Source organism: Pongo pygmaeus, chromosome 10, assembly GCF_028885625.2.
Source record: "Pongo pygmaeus isolate AG05252 chromosome 10, NHGRI_mPonPyg2-v2.0_pri, whole genome shotgun sequence".
Classification (NCBI taxonomy): domain Eukaryota; kingdom Metazoa; phylum Chordata; class Mammalia; order Primates; family Hominidae; genus Pongo; species Pongo pygmaeus.
The window spans coordinates 111,543,294-111,565,016 of NC_072383.2; the positions used below are offsets into that span (position 1 = coordinate 111,543,294).

Sequence of the window (21,723 nt, forward strand, 5' to 3'; positions counted from 1 at the left end):
TGTCCAACTAGCAGTGGGTTGGGGGGAGCCAAGGAAATAAATACCATAGTCCCACCCTCCTCTTTGCTACAAACTCTTTATTTGCCCAGAGAACTCTTCAGCAATCCAAGCTTTCAAGAGGCTTTATTGTAATCCCTGGTGCTCTCCTTGACCAATTAAACCTGAAGACAGAGGTCAAGGTTTATTTGGTGGAGTCCAGTTAGTGCAGTCCATACTGGTCAGCCTCCTGGGGCACAGAGCAGGGTGGAGAATGAATCTGACAGGGCACTGGAAGATGTTTCACACACTGTCCTAGGTGTGCTGCTCTGTCCTGACCCACAGGGCCAGGAGAAAGGCCAGAGGTCTTGGGGAAGTTGTCGGTAGATCACCCTCTTCACAACAACCAGTGTAGTGGAGAGCATGCCACATTTAAGAGATGGAAGACTTGGAGTTGAGCCCTTGTTTTTCCATTCTCTGGCTGTGTACTGTTGGACCAGTCCTTAAGATTTTGGATATTCCGCTTTCTCCATCCAAACTCCACTTTCTTCATGGGTAAACTCAAGCCCTTTCTACTGAGTTTTCAGGGTGGATGGGCTGAATAAATATGAATTGTGCAGGGCTCTGTAGTAATAAGAAAAGTGTGCTGGCTATTGTGTCAATGTGCTTTGGATGGGGAGGAAAGATAAAAATGGGCACTCATGAAGGTAAGAGCAGCAGCGCTTGGCTGCCACATCTTCAATCCCTGTCTCTCCTCCCTCAGGTATGGAAGCGTTCTGGAGCGTGGTTCTTCAAAGGCTTCCCCAAACAGGTCCTCCCACAGCCTATGCCTATAAAGAAGACCAAGCCCCAGCAGCCTGTCAGTGAGCCTGCTGCCCCTGAACAGCCTGCTCCTGAGCCCAAGCACCCTGCCCGGGCTCCAGCTCGAGGTAGGACAAAACACGTGCTTCTTTCAGGACCAAGGACAGATCTTAGCCAACTGGTCTACCTGAGTGAGGGTGGCCTGACATCATGTCTGTGTTTCTACCCAGTTGTTGCATGGTCAGCTTCTGGATTTGGGTCTAGGACTCCTATATCTCCTTCATAATTCACCATAAATCCTTATCAAGAGGGTAGTGCAGGGAACTCTCCGGCAATGCCAAGCTGCCCAGAGGCTTCGTTGTCATCCGTGGTGGAATATCTAGTGTAAAAGAGGTAGAAATTAAAGTTAGGAACTGAGAGAGACTTTCACCACCAAGATCACACTGGAGCCTGGGAGAATACTCAGCTTGCTGAGAAGGCCTTCCTGGACCCTGATATTTCTCCTACTATCCATAAGCAAGTCTGATTTGGACTAACTAAAAGTGAAAGATGAATAGAAGGAAATCAGTAAAAGAAAATTACTGCTACTAAATTGCTACTATTGACATTATCACTATTATCCAAGTATTATGATTAATTATTAAAACGATTAGGAGGGAGAAGCAAAACAGTAAAAATTTTAAAAAGCAACAATAGTAAAAGTACATTTTAGTTGGACCAGACCAGTAGGACTGACCAGATAAAGCCCTTGCAATAATTTCAACTGACGCTAAGTGGTAAAATCTGGACTAAATGACAATTCCAGATTGAGTGCAGGTGGTACTTCTGAAAGGAAGGGTACAGCGTTTTTCATAAGATAACTTATCAAGGCCCTTAGCACAATGCCTGCCACCTAAAAGGCATTCAATAAATGTTTTCTTCAAGGCAAGAGCAATTTCTACTCCTTGCAGAGAATCACCAAATTGTCAACATACATATATAGCATCCCCGAGTCCCCAGTTTTCACCACTAAAAGATTCCTTCTTCCTAGTTCTTCTAGGCTGAAAAGGCTGCATAGCACAATTGTTCTTTATAAAGCCTGTGTATGCTCGTATGCATTTGTGCATGCAAAAAAAAATGTGAAATTGTAAACAGGAGCTAGATCAAAGAGGAGGTTGGAAGAAAGACTTTTAATTTTTAAAACATATTCTTAGGCAATAGTCAATGAACCCCTTTGTAGGCTTCTTAAGTACTGGTTTTCCAGACACCAGAAAACCAGTACTCCTCATAATTTGTGTTTTCTTTCTCCAGGTGACAGTGAAGATAGGAGGGGCCCAGGTCAGAAGACAGGTGGGTTCTGCTGACTCTGTTTTTTCATTTGAGACAGGAATTCACCTAATTCCCTCGATGCCCTTTCTCTATTCAATTCATGCTCTTCTTTCCAGGCCCTGACCCGGCCTCTGCTCCTGGGCGAGGAAGCTATGGGCCTCCCGTGCGCAGGGCCTCTGAGGCACGAATGAGCTCATCTAGCCGGGATTCAGAGAGCTGGGACCACAGCGGGGGTGCTGGAGACTCCAGCCGGAGCCCAGCAGGTGAGCAAGATGGGCAAATCCAGAGACAGTTCTCTGGATAGGGAGACTCAAAAAGAATGAGGGGAACTGTGTTTTTATTCATTTACTTATGCAGCACTTATTGAATCCTACTGTGTGCCATGTTCTATTCTAGATACTGGTTCTAGTCTATGGTAGAGGAAAGACAGGATTCAGAAACAATTCTGGCTCTAGACATCCGTAATTTTGGTTAGATCCTTTTCTTGCTGTAATACCGTATGTCAGAAAACATGATTTTTTTGTCCCTCCTCAAAAAAAAAACCCTGGGGGAAAAATACCCCTAGGCTTCAAACAAAGTAAGGATGCTTCACTCTCAAAGATCTCTCCAAGTTTCCCCTTGGCAATGGCCTCTGCTGTCTGGGCATATGGCATAGGTCAGCATGGCCAGGATGTCACTGACAGGTGCTCGTATTGGGTACCTCACATTTCTGGCCTCACTCATGGTGAGTTTATTTGGTAAGAGTACCCATTGGTAGGAGTCATTGAGCACAGGACTTTGAAGGAAATGTCTATCACATTGGAACATCTTTGTTCCATAGCCCCTTGTCTGAGACCTCAGAGTGGCTTCATTTCTTTTGCAGGAAAGGGCTGTGTCTGGGTCTAAGTCAGATTGGCTGAATATTTATGTCCCATGTTGACATCTGGCCTTCTCTTCCTGAATTGTGTGTTTGTAGCTTAGCACTTCACTTCCTCTTATTGGCAACAGAGCTGGGCACGTACCTTGTTCTTCATCATCTGCCCAGACCTCCCCCTGACAGTGAACCTATGGTTCAGATGAACGGAGGCAGAGGAATTTCTCAGATCCTCAACATCATGAAATGTTTGTAGAGTGTTTACTATGTGTCAAATGCCGTCTCAAGTTCTTTTACATATATTATCTCATTTAATGTTCGCCACAACTCCAAACTCCACATATGAGACTTCTGTTATTCGCATTTTACAGAATGGAGAAACTGAGCCTCAGAGAGGTGATACCACGTGCCCTAGGTCACACAGCGGATAATTGGTTAGAATGAGAATTAATTCCATATATGTCCAACATCAAAGCCTGTACTTTTTCTTTTCTCTTCCAGAGGTAAAATTTCTTTTGGTGATGCCTTTTAAAATTATTTTTTAATTGTAATATATATGTAACATAAAATCTACCATTTTAACCATTTTCATGTGTACAATTCAGTGGTGTAAAGTACATTCACACGGTTACACAACCATGCCACTATCCATCTGCAGAACTTTTTTGTCATTACAAACTGAAACTTTGTATCCTTTAAATAATTCCACCCTCTTCTCTCTGCCCAGCCCCTCGTAACCACTCTTCTTGATTCTGTATTTATGGTTTTGACTACTCTGGGTACTGCGTATCAGTAGAATAATACAGAATTTGTCCTTTCATGACTGGCTTATTTCACCTAACATAATGTCTTCAAGGTTCACCCGTGTTGTAGCATGTGTCAGAATTTCTTTCCTTTTTAACCCATTATGCTGGAGGTTGCAATTTTTTTGTGTGAAAAATCAGACCTTGACGGTGACTTTGAGCAGTAGGATATAAGTAACTCCTACAAGCTTAGCGTTCCAATAATGGAACACTGGGCATAAATTAAGAATACACAATATTCTATTGTGTATTTATATAGTATACATATATACACACATAATATAGTATACATATATATACAATAGAATATATAGAAACATAGTATATATAATATATAATATACAATATATAGTATATGTTGTATATTATATACATATAGTGTATATACACACAGTACATATACTTTATATAGAGGTATATATGTATATACATGTATATATACATATATATAGTGGTGTGTGTGTATATATATATTATATAGACTACATTTTGTTTATCCATTCACCCATCAATGGGAGTTTGGGTTGTTTCAATCTTTTAGCTGTTGTAAATGATGTCATTGTGTGCCTGACGTACAAATATCTGTTGCATTCCGTTCTTTTGAGTATATATCTAGAAGTGAAGTTGCTGGATCATATGGTAATTCTGTGTTTAATTTTTTGAGGAACCACCATACTGTTTTCCATGGTGGCTGAGACATTTTTATAGTCCCACCAACAATGCGCAAGGGATCTCATTTCTCCATGTCCTCACCAATATTTGTTATTCTCTGGGTTTTGTTTTTGTTTTTAATAATTGTCATCCCAGTGGTGTGTAGTGGCATCTCCTTGTGGTTTTGACTTGCATTTCCCTCATGATTAGTGATATTGAGTATCTTTTTATGTGCTTTTGGCCATTTGGATATTTTCCCTGGAGAGACAGCTATTCAAGTCCTTTGAACACATTTTAAATTGGATAGTTTGTCTTTTGTTGTTGAGTCATAGAAGTTCTTTATATATTCTGGGTATTAATGTCTTATCAGATATATAATTTACACATTTTTCTCTTATTTCATGGGTTGTTTTATAGTGTCATTTGATGCACAGGAGGCTTTTATTTTGATGAAGCCCGGTTTCTTTTTTTTTCTTTGCTTGCCTATGTTTTTAGTGTCATATCTAAGAAATCATTGCCTAATCTAAGATCATGAAGAAGTTCCTTTATGTTTTCTTCTAAGAGTTTTATAGTTTTAGCCCTTATATTTGGGTCTTTGATTCATTTCGAGTTAATTTCTGCATATCAAATCCTGCTTTTAACGTCTATATTATTTTGTCTTCTGAGGACAAAGACAGTCATAGGATATTTCTGAACTGGATTTGAATCCCCTGTCCCTCAGGAGTCAATGTAAATATTCCCCTTGTCTAGCTTCTAGCATCCACTTGCTCCACTTTGAGCTGGGTTAGCTGCTACCTTCTCTCAGCTCCCAGGGTGGTGAGATGCAGCCCTAATGCAGGACTTATCGCTGTCTAAAGCATTATAGCCTCAATTTCTCTCCCTCGTAATACCAGGGACATGTCTCTCTCCATTAATTTATTATGTTTCCAAAGATTTGGAGCATCTACCATAATTTTATCTCTTGCTCATCATTTTCCAGCCTATACTAAGATTCTTAGTTGATTATAGGCTCTCAAATACTTGCAGATTTGAATTAATAATCATAATAGCAACTTAAACTTATTGAGCATCTACTCTCTGCCAGGTATGTGATTAAACCCTTTGCCTGGGTCATATTGAGCCAATCAACAGCTCTTTTTGGATAGGTACTATTGTAGTCATCTTCACATAATAGATGCAGCAAAGAGAGGCTAAAACAATCACATAAAAGTAATAGCAGGGCTGGTGTTTAACCCAGGCAGTTCACGTGCAGAGCCAGTGCTCCTAGCTGGTCTGTTATAAGTTCCACTTGAGGGACTGAGAGCAGCTCAGTAAAACAAATTCCCAGTAAAACTCCCTTGTTCCAGGGCTTAATCCTGGAATCTCAGGGTCCTCCCTCACACACAGTGTGGAAATCCCTTCAGAGGTCTCTGAAAGGGTTTTGGTCACCCACATGCTCTCTGTAAGGGGGGACTCCCTACCTCTTGGAGTAGCTTATTCTATTGTTGATAGGCTTCAGGTGTCATTTACACATTCAACAAGATCTGAGATAGATTTGGACAGAAGTCCTACCTTAGGGGCTTGCTGGTTATGTGACCCTGGGCATATTTAACCCCCACTACCTCAACTGCAAAATGGGGAACACGATACCATGCATGGCATTGAGTTGTGAAGCTTCCATGAGGTGATGTTCATGGCCTGGTGCATTTGAAGAACTCAATGACTGTTGGCTATTGTTGCATCATAAACTCATCATTTCAGTGTCTGTCTCCTTCCTGTGACTGGGCTGTGCACTCCTGGAGGATATAAGATGGTGTTTTGTCCATCTTAGCACAGGGATTGGCACTTGGTAGATACCCAATCGATGCTTGTTGAATGAACAAATGAATGAATGGACAAATGAACAAGGCCTCAAGTGAACAAACAAATGGCAGTGCTAACATGGGAATCTGGGACAAGACTTGGTGATTTGTAAGCCCCCAGGCAGAGGTGGTAAAGCACCTTCTGTTATGTGTATTCAAGCATCCATCCAGCCAAAAGTGCTGGATTCAGGAAAGATGGCATCTAGCCCAGTGAGGTGAGAAAAAGCAGGGCTTTCTTCCCAGAACATCACACCTTCTGGGTACCAGAAACTGCTGCACACATCATCCCATTCAGTCCCTCTCTGGGAAACAACAGCATGTAAGGGTCTCTGGCACAGACTCCAGAGACCAACTGCCAGCATTCAAACCCTGGCTCTGCACTAACCAGCCAAGAGACATTAGATGAGCTCAGTAACTTCTCTGTGCCTCAGTTTCCCCATCTGTAAAATGGAGATAATAAGGCCCCACCCCGTAAGGTTATTAGTGTAGAAATTAAGGAAGTTCTTATATGTAAAGTCCCTGGCACATGGTAAGCACTAAATAAATGTTAATTCATTATTATTATGAGTTAAGTGGAACTGTTGCCTCCATGGGGCATCTAAGGTTCAGAGAGAATGAGTGACCAGCCCAAGGTCACACAGGCCATCTAGGAAACAGCAGGAAGGCAAAGCCAAGTCCATATGAAGATAGAGACACATTCTTTCAATAATAAGATAATCTCACCACCTGACAAGTGTCGAGTCTTTAGTACATGCCAAGCACTGTTCTGAGCATTGCCTTTTTGTATCATTGTATCTTCCCCACAGCTCTATCAGCTAAGTGATTATCTCCATATACCAGGTGAGGAAACTGAAGCCCAGAGAGGACAGGTCACTTGAGCAAGGTCACACAGGTGGCAGGAGGATTCTAGAACCTGTGCTTTTTAACAACTGTGCTGCTGCTGTGACTCACCAGAGTCTGGGTATTGAAAAGAAAGAACACACTGAAGGCAGAAGAGTCAGAAAGAGCTGAGCGAGTGAGGAGCTGCCTCCAGCGAAAGCCCAAGGGGCTCACCCCACACCAGCTGAGTGGTCCCAAGCTCCTTCCTGCTGTGTGTGTGTGTGTGACACATAATGGCTGTTTTCTTTTCTTTCCTCTGCAGGTTTGAGACGGGCCAACTCAGTCCAGGCCTCCAGACCTGCCCCAGGCTCGGTGCAGAGCCCAGCGCCACCTCAGCCTGGGCAGCCAGGTACCTGCCACTCGCCTGCTAGCACCTGCCCAGGCTGTCACTCAGCTGTGACCCTCATACCTCCCATCCCCGCTTGCAGAGCATGTTGGGCTTTCTGCAAAGCTGCAGCCACAACTAAATCCTAAGCTCTTCGAAGACCCTTAGAACCAGTAGTTCCTTGGGCCAAGAAGCTGGGCGGAGAGTGGCAGGAGGAGGCAGGGAGCATCTTACCCACCCAGTGCAGAAAGTGACGGCACCTCATTCGCCAGGGTTTCCCACCTCAAGGACCAATATCCCCATTTCACAGAGGAGCAAGTCAAGGCTCAGGAAGTTCCCACAGCACTGGGGCTTGGATCCAAGCCTTTCTAAATCCAAAAGTTCCCCTCCCAGTGGGACTGTTCCTGCAGCCTCGGGTACCTTTCTGCCTTTGGGCCTGTGTCCACACCTGTGAAATGAGAAGGAAAAGGTGAACCCCCAAATGATGCCACCCTCTCTGCTGCATCTCTGTTTGTCTCTTCTCCCTGCTCAGGGACCCCAGGAGGTAGCAGACTGGGTCCTGGGCCAGCAGGACGCTTTCCAGATCAGAAGCCAGGCAAGTATCTGCTTCCTCCCGAGCCTGCCCAAGTGGCCACCTCTCCCCTACCTCCCTGAGAGAGAGCAGGCAGCTGCCAGAACTTGACTCAGCCTGCACCCTGAGACCTGTCTGATGAGATCTAAACAGCCCCCCGAGTCTAAAACTTTAGATAGTCTGTACTAAGATTAGCTAGATAGAAATGCCAACACATATACTTTAGAGCATAGACTACCTGGGTTCAAATCCCTGCCCCTTCACTTCCTGGCTGTGTGACTTTGGGCAAGTTACTTAGCTTCCCTGAGCCTCAGTTTCCTTATTTATAAAATGGGAATAATACTAGGACCTACCTCACAGAATTGTTGGGAGGATTAAACAAACGAATACATAGAAAACCTTGATGGGTTGCCTGGAATATACTAAGCCCACACTGAGCAACAGTGGTTGCTATTAATATATATGATCAATATGTATCACCATCATATGTATCAGTCATAGCTACAAGACACTTTTTGCTTTCTCAGGCATCAGGCATTGTTTTAAGTCCTGCACCTATATTTGTTCATTAAAAAAAACTATTATTTGAGGAGCTTCAGATATTATAATTTCCATTTTATAGATAAAGAAACTGAGGCTCAGAGACATTAAGTAATTTGCCGTAGGTCACACTGCCAAGATTCAAACCCAGGCTGTCTGGGCTCCAGAGTCCACACCACTGATTTGTACCCCCACAAGGTCTGTTTTGCTTACGTCTGAATCAGCTTGAGGGGCTTATTGTCAAACACAGATCCCAAGTTCCCACTGCATATCCACTGATTCTGGGTGTAGCCGGGAATCCGCATCTTTTGAAAATGTCCCTAGGTGCTGCTGTTATGAAACGGGGACGCAGCTGCATGTTTCCTGTCCTTATCTCCCTGCAGAGGTGGCTCCGAGTGACCCCGGGACCACTGCCCCAACCCGAGAAGAGAGAACAGGGGGAGTCGGGGGCTACCCAGCAGTTGGAGCCAGAGAGGACCGAATGAGCCACCCCTCCGGACCCTATTCCCAAGCATCTGCAGCTGCCCCCCAGCCTGCCGCAGCCCGCCAGCCACCACCCCCAGAGGAGGAGGAAGAGGAAGCCAACAGCTACGATTCGGATGAAGCAAGTAGGTGGTGCCTAAGGGAGAGGTATCTTGGAAAAATCACTTCAGGAGCCAAGCCCAGGAAAACAGGAATGGCTCAGGGACAGCCCTGTCTATCCCCAGACCCCTAATATACCATACCTAATAAACATATTAACCAAGTGATAGAAGTACAGATTTGTGTTTCTAAATTCACAAAATATCAGCTTCCTAAAGAGTAAGTGCTATATCTATTTTTTATTGTGGTAAAATACAAATAACGTCAATGGTACCATGTAAATCATTTTAAAGATTACAATTCGGTGGCGTTGACTATATTCTTGATGTTCAGTCTACTAGTTCCTCAAGGTGTTAAACATAGAATTATTATATGACTCAGCAATTTTGCTCCTAGGTGTGAATTTTAAGTTTGTAAAACTCTTTAATGTATATCTTCTGAAAGTAATTTATTAATCACGAGTTAAAATTTACTGGGCATTTTCTCTTGCATCCTTATTAAATGCCTACAATGTACCTATCCCATCCAGGCCCCAAGTCCCAGGGATACACACACACATATACACGCACACACACACACACACACACACACATACACCAGTGACATTTCCCCCCCTCCCCCGCTAACCCTGGTGTGCCTGGGGCAGCCTTTGTGAGCTAGAGGGAGGCAGACTTGTCGAGTGTCTGCATCCAATATGTGTTGGTGGGTGGGGACATTACCAGTTGTTTCTGATCAAGTGGAAAAACTGGATCCACACAGAAGGAACAGATCAAACGCTGTGACTGGCAACACGGCATTGATCTGCCATGTCATCTCTCCTCATTGTAAAATGAAAAGCACAGCACCATCTCCCCCACAGGCTAAGGGGCAGATAAACTGAGATACCTTCTGGGAAGGTGCTTCATAAAATGGAAATCATTATTACATAGTGCTAAACACCCACGAGGAATTGTTGTTATGCGTATGGACATCAGAGGTAATAAAAGTCCACACGTGTTGGGCACTCATTTTGTGCTGGGCACTGTTCTGAGTGTATTCTGTGCATTTGCCTGTTTAATCTTCCCTACGAACCTGGGCATAGTTGCTTTTATGACTCTCATTTTACAGATTGAGAGATGAGGCTCTGAGAGGTTGAGGGACTTGTCCAAGCTCATCCAGTTAGTTAGTGCAAGGAGGGGCTGGTGGTCAATCACACAGCTGTAGCAGATCAGAGGCCAGGCCTGCATGGAAGATCAGTTGTTCCCCTTCGTGCCCTGTGCTCTCCCATGGATCATGGGTCTGCGGTCTCAGGAGAAAGGAGAGGAGTCCACCCACCTTGTCAGCCACAGGCTGGTTCTGCCCTGAAAATGCCCTGTCTATGCACCCTTCTGCCTTCCCTCATCCTGGTCCTTCCCTAGAACACTGGCTACTACTCCTTCCAACAGCCTTAAATGTCCCCAACCCACCAAGCATAGACGAGTCCTCCCAGCCTCATGTCTGTCCCTGTTATTAACTTATCCCAGCAGTTTATTACAAACCTGTCTCCATACTCTGTACTCTTCACACACTCACTCATCTCTATATTTGACAAGGGTTTATTGAGCACGTACTAAGTGCCTCAAACTGTTCTAGATGCTGGGGATATCATGGAAAAAAAAAAAAAAGATAGACATGCCAGCTATTCTCCTGGAGCTAACACTCCAGTGAAGAGAGGCAGTTAACATACCAATGAATTCATTTTGAGTGGAGACAGAGCACCATAAAGGAAATAAAATACATTGAGTGACTATGATGGTAGCTACTTTAGAGTGATCAAGGAGGGCTTCTCTGAGGAGGTGACATTTAAGCTGAGATATGGATAACGAGAAGGTGCCAGCCATGTAAGGATCTAGAGGGAGAGCATTCCAGGTAGAGGGAACAGCAAATGCTGAGACTCATTTATTCCTCCAGCAAATAAGTGAGCACCTACGATTATGTGCCCTGTGTTGTGCACACTGGGGACACAGCAGTCAACAAGATAATCCCAGCTATTGCCCTCATGGGGTTCTCAATCTATCAGGACAGAAAGGCATTACCTAGGCAAGTGCACAGATGATGAACTGATCACAGATGTCCTGAGTGCTCCAAGGTAGTGCAGGGTCTACCAAGATGAGGTACTCACAGCAAAAACCGAGTTTTCCTCTCTTCTGTAGTCTCAATTCATAGCCCAGCCTGGGCACATAGTAAGTGTTCAGGAAATGTTTGCTGAGTGACTGAATATTCGTTATCTTGGCTCCTGTCTCTGCCCCCTTCAGCCACCCTGGGTGCCCTGGAATTCAGCCTTCTCTATGACCAGGACAACAGCTCCCTGCAGTGCACCATCATTAAGGCCAAGGTGGGTGATGGGGACCAAGCAGGGGACCTCTCAGGATGCTCTGGCATGGCTGGGAGACACAGATGGGGATGGGTGACCAGGCCTGTCTCCTGTTGTTGCTTGTCTATCGATGATAGTGACGGTAATGAGAAGAGTCACAGTAATTAGGCAAACTCCTCTCTGGGAGGCCTTCCTCCTCCAGGGATGGTCCCAGAGGGGTTTCACTTATCTGCAACCACCTCCTGGGAGTACATGCAGCTGGGCTTCAAGAGCAGAGTCGGCCTCTATCTGCCTGGGCCAGCAGTGTCTCTGGAGGGGATGGTGGAGGTTCTGCCTGGGAGGAAATGACAGCCTGGCTCGACAGCTGACATGGCCATGGAATGGTCCCATCCCTGTGTCTGCCTGAGGCCCCTTCTGCTGAAGCGGCTGTCACACTGGAGCAGCAGCCGAGACACAGGGCCACTAATATGGGCTTCCAAAGGGGCAGGACAGCCTCGCTGCAGGCTCTGGGGGAGTGAGCTGACTTGATTCCAGACCCCAGGGGAAAAAGCTGGGTGAAGCCAGTGCAAACCCCAGAAAGTAATTGACTAGGATTAAACCCCTACCCTGCAAAGCCCCAAGCCTGGTCCACACAGAAAAACAAGCAGGGGCTCAGGAACCAGGCTTCTTGGGTTCAGATACCAGCCCTGACCATTCCTAGCTGTGTGACTTGGGGGAAGTGACTTAACCCCTCTGTGTCTCAGTGTGCCTATTTGTAAATTGGGGATAATAGTAGTGTCTCTCCCATAAGGATAGTTGTGGGCACATGTTCCAGTGTTCCCAGGACAGTCCCCTTCTGTGCCTGTTGCCTCGCTATAATAATTAAGTGCTTCCTTTTTCACTCTTAAAATGTCTCAATTTGAATGATAAATGAGGTATGAAATGCTTAACATAACTCCTAGACCAACACATTCCTTTGCCCAAGTCACTTTTTTATTGAGCACCAATTATGTGTCAGCATTTATTGGACACCTATTATGTATCAGCATTTATTGGACACCTATAATATATCATCATTTATTGAGCACCAATTATGTATCAGCATTTATTGGACACCTATCATTTATCAGCATTTATTGAGCACCTATAATATATCATCACTTATTGGGCACCAAGTATGTATCAGCATTTATTGGACACCTGTTTATTATCACTATGGCAAGCACTTAGATGCACTTAACACAGCCCCTCCACCCCCACCAATAACACAGTGAAGTAAGTGCATACATTGTTTTGTTTCCTTTTTACAGAAACTTCTGAGGTAGGGATTCTTATTAGCCCCATTGTACAGATGGGGAAACAGGCTTAGAAAGTTAAAGTCTGAGGTCACACAGCTGGTAAGGGATGGAGCTGATCTTTATAGGCAAGATCTCATTTAATCCTCTAAGAGCCCCATGAAGCAGGAGTTGCTGCCAGCCCCATTGAACAAGTGGGGAAACAAGATCCAAGGAGATCACTGGACACAATACACTTGACCCTTGAACAATGTGGGAGTTAAGTTAACCCCCTGAGCAGCTGAAAATCTATGGTATAACTTTTGATTCCCTAAAAACTACTACTAGCCTACTGTTGCCTGGAAGCCTTCCTGACAACATAAACAATCAATGAACACATTTTTTGTATACTTTAGGTATTATGTACTGTATTCTTACAATAAAGTAAGCTAGCCGAAAGAAAATTCAACATTTGTTGAGAAAATCATAAGGAAGAGAATATATATTTACTATTCATTAAGTGGAAGTGGATCATCATGAAGGTCTTCATCCTCATGGTCTTCATGTTGAGTAGGCTGAGGAGGATGAGGAAGAGGAGGGGTTGGTCTTGCTGTCTCAGGGGTGGCAGAGGTGGAAGAAAATCCTCATATAAGTGGACCCACACAGTTCACACCCATGTTGTTCATGGCCAGTTGTGTATGGTATAAGTGCTGTGCAGAGGGATGATGGGAGCCCAGAGGTGGGACATCTGCCTGGTCTGAATGTAGGGGATGGACAGAGTATGTCTAAGCCCCAGGAATTTAGGGATTGCTCATTTTAACAAATCAACTTAATTCCTACCTACCCCAAACTTCCTTCCTCTATAGTATCTCATCTGCGCCTCATCCCAGCCCTGATGGATGGAGACACTGAAGTCTTAGAAGAGAATGCAGGGGTCAGGGCCAGAATGCAGGAGTATCCTCCTTCCCCCGACCTTGCCTTTACTCTTCTGGGACATGTCCTCCTATCCTAGAAATAACAATCCAGCCTTGATCCAGTGTGTACCATATGCCAACACTTTACAGGTGGAATTGCATTTAAATCTCACCACCCCATGAAGCGGGTACTGTTCTCATCCCCATTTGACAGGTGGGGAAACTGAGGCTCAGATAGGTTAAGAAACTTGCCTAAGGTCACATAGCCAGGAAGTGACATGGCCAGGTTTAAAACCCTGTCTCCCGTCCCAGTACTCTTTCCATGATACTGCATTTCCCTTCTCTGTCTTTGGAGGAGGAAGCACACAGGGTGGACCAACAGGCAGGACAGATGCCAGGGGCTATGCCCATTGCCGATGACAGCTGAGCACTGGGCCCTCCTGAGGCCCTCACACCATTGCCTCCTTCTCTTGCAGGGCCTGAAGCCCATGGATTCAAATGGCTTGGCTGATCCCTACGTTAAGCTGCACCTCCTGCCAGGAGCCAGCAAGGTACCATATGGCCTGGGCTTCTCTGCAAACCGGGTGCATGGGCCCTGGCAGATACCCAGGGTTCTCAGCTCAGAGCCTAAAATAGCCTTATCTGCCCCAAATGCCCAATCCCACCTCATCCTGTGAGTAGCAAAGCCATTGCAGAGCAAGTAAAGTATGTTCCAGGGGTCATTCTCCCTTGGGCAGGGGCTCTGCCCATTTCTCCAACTCAGAAACCTGGGATCTGGGCAGCTGCCAATGCCAGAAGAGAAGCAGATGCCCTGATGATGCCCTTCATCTGCTCGAACACCTTCAGCGGCTCTCCCACTGCTGACTCTGGCTCACCTCCCCCACACATTTTATGCCCCAACCACACACTCCTCATCTCTCAATAGAAATGAGTGGCTCTCTCCAAATTTTAGGACTAAGCACTTTGGAGAATATTCTCTGAAGCCCTGGCCCTCCCACCCGTCTCTCCCCTCCAGCTCACCGGCTGAGCATTGCTTTGCTCTGGGGTTAATTCTCCTCTCTGGGGATTGGCCTACCCAGAGTATATGGCTGGAAATGGAAGTGTGCCTGTCTGGTTTTTGTTTTGTGCTTTGTATTAATTTGACGTGGACTTCCTAAAGGCAAAGGTGGCAGTACATCTGTCAAATGATCTTCAGAAAATGCCTGTTAAATACCCCTGCAAGTACCAAATGCTCCATGAGACAAAAGAGGACACATGTATGCACCTGCACGCCGCCCCCCACCCCCAACACACACGCATGTACTTTGTCTCACTCTTTTCTTTGGATCAAGGAAAGACAGTTCCTCACCTGGACAATGCCAAATGATGAAGTGTTTGGCCCCCGCTCCTCCTCACTCCCCAGTGATGTTTGCTTCTCTTCTAGATGCCCTCCTTTACCCACTCCTAATAGCCAAAGCAGCTTTGCTGAAGAATCTGATGTGAATCATTTGCATGTTAGCATGAATGAGATTTGTCACCAGGCCACCACTTCTGGGCATAGTTGCATTTCTAGCCTTCTCCGTCTTAGAGTAAAATGAAAAATGTTGGCCCCTCTAAGGAATTTTAGGCATGAAGGGTACTATTTGGGGGAACAGAGAGAACCGTCCCAACATCCCCTGCCTAAATGGGAATGGGTGACTCTCATTTCTGTCTCCCTGACCTATAAATGATTTCTTCTCAAAGGAAGATGTCTCTGCTTTCTTAAGGGAAAGTGCAAGGAGGAAGCTCAGTGCATGGAGGGAGAGGGGACCCAGTGTCAAGCATTGATCCATTTTTCTGTGGCCATGATCCTAGAGGACATCCCCCACTCCCTGAGAACATGCATTTGGGAATAACTAAGCCCCTGGACACTCCTATGGGGAAAGCCACCCACCACCCCACATCAGCCCAAACGATGGGGTTCCGGGACTGGCTCCCCACTGAGGTAGGTGTCTCTGTCCATCTCTCTGGGGCTCTAGTCCAACAAGCTTCGTACAAAAACTCTGCGGAATACCCGGAACCCCATCTGGAATGAGACCCTTGTGTATCACGGCATCACCGATGAGGACATGCAAAGGAAGACCCTCAGGTACCTGGCAGGCAGAGGGCAGAGAGGGAAGCAAAGGGGAGACTCGGGGCGGGTAGAACTGAGACTTGGGGTGAGGCCCCCAGGGCTTCACTCTAAAAAGATCTCTACATAGTTTATTTTTTTCTTGCTTGTTTACTTTTACCAAAAAATGATATATATTTTTGGTCGAAATTTTGGAAAATACAGATAAGTTGAAACTGTTTACTGTTAACATCTTGGTATCTGTTCGTTCAGGGGGTGTGTGTTGGGGGATGGTGCGTGTGTGGGTGTGTATGTAAAAGTTTTTTCCTAATAAAATTGAGTGCTTATAAAAATGTTTATTACAATAGATCATCCCATTAATACATCTGTATCACTTAAGAATACATTGATGCCGTTTCGTATTCTTCTACAACATTGAATTATTAGGCTGGTGTGAAAGTAATTGCAGTTTTTGCCATTAGAAGTAATGGATATATATATTTATATATGGAACTTGCCTTTTTTTCTTAACAACATATCTCGGTGTTACAGCCATGAAAAGACATTTAAATCTACCTAATTTTTAACTGCCTGAGGATATTCCACAGAATGGATTTATCACAGATTTTTTAAATGTTCTTATTCTTAAATATTACAAATGAATAGAAAAGTGTAGAATATACTAAAACAAACATCCATGAACCCACCCAATACTTGATCTGTTAAAAATCTTGCTATTTTGCTGTGTTTGCGTCAGCTCTTTTTTAAGAAATAAAGCACCGCCGATGCAAGTTGAAGCTCCTTTTGTATATTCTATCTCCCACCCTGTCCTGTCCTGTTCCTTCTCTCCCAAGAGCTAAACACCATCCTGAATTCTTTGGGTATCATTCTCAAGTATGTCTTTTACTTCATAATTATGTATCTATAAACAATGCACAGTATTGTTTGGCATGTTTTAAATTTTATGTAAATGTTTATCAGTTTATTTAGCCAATTCCCTATGAGTGGACATTTAAATTGTTTTCAGCTTTTCTCTATTACAAACAAAGTTGCAATGAGCAACTTTATTCTTCCTTGTGTACATATGAGTGTTTCCTTAGGACAGAAACCAAAGAGAATTATTACTGGGTCATGGGATATGTGATGTTTTCCAAAACAATTTTACAAGACATGCAAACTGATTTCCAAATTGGCTGCAACATTATTCTAAGTAAATATTTTTATTGCGGCATAACATTCATTTAGCAAAATGCACATATAATAAGTGCACAGATTGATGAATTTTCACAATAGTGAACATACTGGGCTTAAGGAATGGAACATTCCTAGACTGCAGAAGACCCCCACTGTGGCCCCTTCCTATTGAATACTCCCCTGGGGTATTCAATATCCTAACATCTTACAGGACAAGATAATTTTGTCTGTTTTTGTTCTTTATATAAACGAAGTTGTATTGTGTGGCTCTTTTGTATCTATATTCTTTCATTTAACATTCTACGTGTGTATTCATCTAACTTGTGTGTAGTTGTAGATCATTCTTGTTGCTATTTAGTATTTTATTGCAGGAATATAACGCAGTTTTATTTATCCAGTTTATTGTTGATGTATTTGGGTGGTTTCTAGTTTGGGGCTATTACAAATAGTGCTGCTAGGAACATTCTAGTAGCCGTTTGTAGGTGCACCGGTGCACTCATTTCTGTTGCACATATACCTGGAAGTGTAATGATTGAGCCATAAGATATGGGTATGTCCAGCTTTAATAGAAACTGCCAGTTTTCCATAGTGGCTGTGCCAGTGTGCACTCCCATCAGCCATGCATGGGAGTTCCAGTTGCTTCACAGCCTCATCAACACTTTTTCATTTTGGCCATTCTGGTAGGTGTGCACTGGTGTTGCGTTGTGGTTTCAAATTTCCCTGATGACTAAGTACAACACTTTCTCTAATGTACACTGTTACATTTTGTGGTTATTTCATAATTTTCTTAAGCAGTTCCTCCATTGTACAGTATTTGTTATTTCTGCATTTTTCATAGTTATAAACAATATTGTGACAAACATCTTTGTAGTTAAATATATTTCTAATTTTGTGTAGGTACATAGTAAGCGTATATATTAATATTCATGAGGTATATAGGATAATTTGATACAGGCATACAGTGTGTAATAACCGCATCATGAGTTTTTTAAATGAGTTAAAATAAATGTTTTTTTAATCACCTCAAGCATTTATCCCTGTGTTATAAACAATCAAATTATACTCTTTTCACCATTTTTAAATGTACAATTAAATTATTATTGACTATAGTCACCCTGTTGTGCTATCAAATATTAGATCTCATTTATTCCTTCTAACTATTTTTTGGACCCATTGTAGTTAAATATTTTTGTACTTGCCTTGTGATATATTTGAGGTAAATTCCTATAAGTGGTGCTACAGAGTCAAAAACAGTGATTATTCTCTTATGTCTTTGGAGATGCATTGCCCTGAAGAAGGATGATATTGTTTACACCCCAACCAGCTCAGTAGAGACAGTTTTTTCTCCAGTGTTAGACAGTGCAGGACTCAGCTACAAGGGTGTTTAGGCCCTCCAGGACTTTGAACATTTGTTCAACTAATGTTGGTGGCCAAGGAGTGTGGTACTTTTATAGTCCCTTCCTGTCCCCCAAGAATGCCTCCCATGCCTTGGAGGACAATAAGTCCTTTCCTCTCTTAGTATATGTCAGGATAAATTATCGTGCCATGACTGGTCCTTTTGGTCTCCTATGGCAGCAGTTTCCAATCTTTCTGGCACCAGGGAACAGTTTTGTGGAAGACAGTTTTTCCATGGACTGGGGTAGGGAGAGGGATGGTTACAGGATGAAACTGTTCCACCTTGGATCATCAGGCATTAGATTCTCATAAGGAGCGTGCAAACTAGATCCCTCACATGTGCAGTTCACAATAGGGTTTATGCTTCTATAAGAATCTAATGGTGCCACTGATCTGACAGGAGGCGGAGCTGAAGCAGTAATGCTTGCTCACCTGCTGCTCACCTCCTCCTGTGCAGCCAGGTTCCTAACAGGCCACAGACTGGTACTGGTCCATGGCCTGAGGGTTGGAGACTCTTGTCCTAAGGGACATTTCTTATGACCTGCCTTTTTTGTGCCACTATTACTCAATGCTGTGTAAGGTAGATAACAAAAGACAATATATTACTATAGGATTCAGGGAGACCTGGATTCAAACCCTGGTTCTACCTCTTATTAGGGAAAAATTATTTAATATTTCTGGGCCCCAGTATCTTCTCCAAACAGTAAATGCAGTTGTTTTGAAAGAGGAAAAATTAAATGAGAAAAGTTCCTAGCCTGACTTTGCAAAAGAGGATGCTCAAATGGCCATAAAGTATATGAGAAGGGGCTCAACTTTTTTAGTCATCAGGGAAATGTAAATTAAAACTAGTGACATACTATGACCCATCCAGAAAGGCTAAAATTAGAGACTGACATAATTGAAGTCAAAGAGAATAAAGAGTGACCAGAACCTTTATAAACTGCTGATAGGGACATAATTGGTGGAACCGCCTTGGAAAACTGTTTTGAAGTTTCTACTGAAGCTAAACTTATGCCTAGTCCATGGCCAGCAACCCTACTCCTAGGAAAATACTCAATAGAAATATGTACAGGTATATACCAAAAGACATGAACATAAATATTCCATAGCATCATTATTCATAATAACTCAAAACTAGAAACAACCTGTATCAACAGCAGAATTATTATGGTATATTTACACAGTGGAATACTATGCAGCAATAAAAAGGATAAGTTATACTGTGCATGGATGCATCTCACAGACATAATCTTGAGCAAGAGAAGCCAACATAAAAGAGTCTATATTATATGATTCCGTTTATATGAAGGTCAAAAACCAGACAAATGACTTCATGTGGCCAGAGGCAAGAGAGTGGCCATCTTTGAGACAGGCAGTGACTAGAAAGGATCCTGAGGGTCTTTCAGTCTTTGGAATGTTTTATATCTTGACCTAGGTGGGAATTACATGGGTATATACAAATCAAGTGTTCATCAAGCTGTAAGCTAAATTTATGCACTTTACTGCATGTCAGTTATACTGCAATAAAGAAGAAATTAAAGGTATTTGGCCCAGTGATAAATAAATAGGAAATCATATTATTTCCACGTACATTACACATTCCTTACCAGCATCAGCTGCAACTCTTGGCACACAGCAATGTCTCAATATTTGTTCCTGTTTCTCTCTCTACCCCCTTGTGTTGGTGGCAGGATCTCCGTCTGTGATGAGGACAAATTCGGCCACAATGAATTTATTGGTGAGACCAGATTCTCCCTCAAGAAACTGAAGCCCAACCAGAGGAAGAATTTCAACATCTGCCTGGAGCGAGTGATTCCTGTGAGTGACTTTACCCTGAGGATCTGATAGGAGGAGAGGAGACTGGGGGAGCTGCCTTCCTCTGGGTCTGAATTGGGGGAAATAGATCCACGGGGTATTGGGTAGCAGAGGCACTGCAGCAGGTCTGCAGAGGAGAGTCAAGATTCCAGCTCACAACCTCAGGCTGCAATCTCTCTCTGCCTTTCACAAACCCTGTGTCAGCATCACTTCAAACATGAGTTCTTCTTGGCCAGACTGGATGGACAGCATGGCAGGGGCAGTGTGGGCTTCCTGGATTCAGAGCCAGCTCTGCCACTTGCTGCTCCATGGCCTTGGCCAAGGGGCTGGACCACTCCAAGCCTCAGTGTTCTTGTCTGTAACATGGGTGTTATAACAGCACCTGCCTCTTGGAAGGGTTGTGTTTTAAAAAATAACATAATCAAAATAGAACTTAATGCATAGTAAGCACTCATAAATTAACAGTTGTTAGTGTAGGAAATATTGCTGCCTTACCCACCTGTCAGTCATGAAGTCAGAAAGCACCATGTAGATAAACAGGAGGCAGCATAGCCTAGAGTTTAAGAGTATGGGCTCTGCAGCCAGACTCTCGGGTGTGAATCCTGGCTCTGCCACTTAGGGTATAACCTGAGGCAAATTATTTAATTTCTCTGGGCCTCAGATGTCTCATCTGTAAAATGGGATACTGTAGTACTAATCTCATAGGATCTTTTAAGGATTGAATGTGATAATAACATATGAAGTATTAGAACTGTCATTGTTGTTGTCAGATGTGATTCTTGCTCTTTGAGAAAATAGCAAGGATCAAAATGAGGTTCTGCAATGGGGTTGCACCTCAGAATTAACTTGGAGATTCTAAAACCAGAGCTTTACAAACTAAGATTTGTGGGGATCTCCCCTGGAGATTCTGTTTTAGTGGGGTAGGGTAGGACTCAACAATCTATATTTTTAGAGATAATTCAGGCTGCCTTGAGGGTAGCAAGTCTCCAAGGTCTCTGGGCACTGGCCAGAGCCCAGCTCTCCTACAACACCAGCACCCCTGGTCTGTCTGGGCAGCCTGCCTGCTCTCCACAGGGAAGCTATGGGGTGCAGGAGGGGAAATCCTGCAGCATCTTCCCACTAGACGGCCAGCCTGAGGATGGAATGTCTGCATGCCATGCCATAGTTTTATAGCTCAGGCAAAGGAATAAGACCAAACAAGGAAAATTGCAAGGAAGGATTTCCACTGAATTCCAGGCTCAAAATAAATCCTTAAAGACATCCCTAGGAGCGAGGCATTTCTTCTGGGCTTTTGCCTGGTGACAGCTGGGTCTTCAGGCTTCTCTTCCTTCTCCAACTCCATGAGTCCAGTTGGCCAGGACAATGGCCAGGCCCTTGCCTGGGTCATCAGCCTTTGGGTCTTCCATCTTGCTATGGTGAATGCAGCCAGCCCCAGAGACATGGAGGTGCAGGACACCCAGAGGGCTGCAGCAGCTGCAGAACACTACTGATCATCTTCTTTTGCTCTTTGCCGTTAAACCTTAACCCTTGCACCATCAACCTCCCCCATTATGTCCCACTGAGGGCCCTTCCCGTCTGAACCTCAGGTTTCCTCCTCTCCAAAGTGGGGAGGTTGAATTTAA

At 43.9% G+C, this 21,723-nt stretch overlaps 1 protein-coding gene across 4 annotated transcripts in view; it reads left to right on the plus strand.

Moving 5' to 3' along the window:
• The window catches only part of RPH3A (rabphilin 3A), a 330,865-nt gene that overhangs the window by 297,116 nt on the left and 12,026 nt on the right, over positions 1-21,723 (plus strand). For all 4 annotated transcript variants that reach the window (XM_054443937.2, XM_054443938.2, XM_054443939.2 and 1 more), the window contains 10 exons: positions 740-905; positions 2,068-2,106; positions 2,202-2,348; positions 7,375-7,461; positions 7,970-8,032; positions 8,932-9,156; positions 11,404-11,483; positions 14,106-14,180; positions 15,627-15,736; positions 19,978-20,104. In XM_054443937.2, the coding sequence (XP_054299912.1) occupies positions 740-905; positions 2,068-2,106; positions 2,202-2,348; positions 7,375-7,461; positions 7,970-8,032; positions 8,932-9,156; positions 11,404-11,483; positions 14,106-14,180; positions 15,627-15,736; positions 19,978-20,104 (1,119 nt within the window). The remainder of the gene's footprint in view (positions 1-739; positions 906-2,067; positions 2,107-2,201; positions 2,349-7,374; positions 7,462-7,969; positions 8,033-8,931; positions 9,157-11,403; positions 11,484-14,105; positions 14,181-15,626; positions 15,737-19,977; positions 20,105-21,723) is intronic.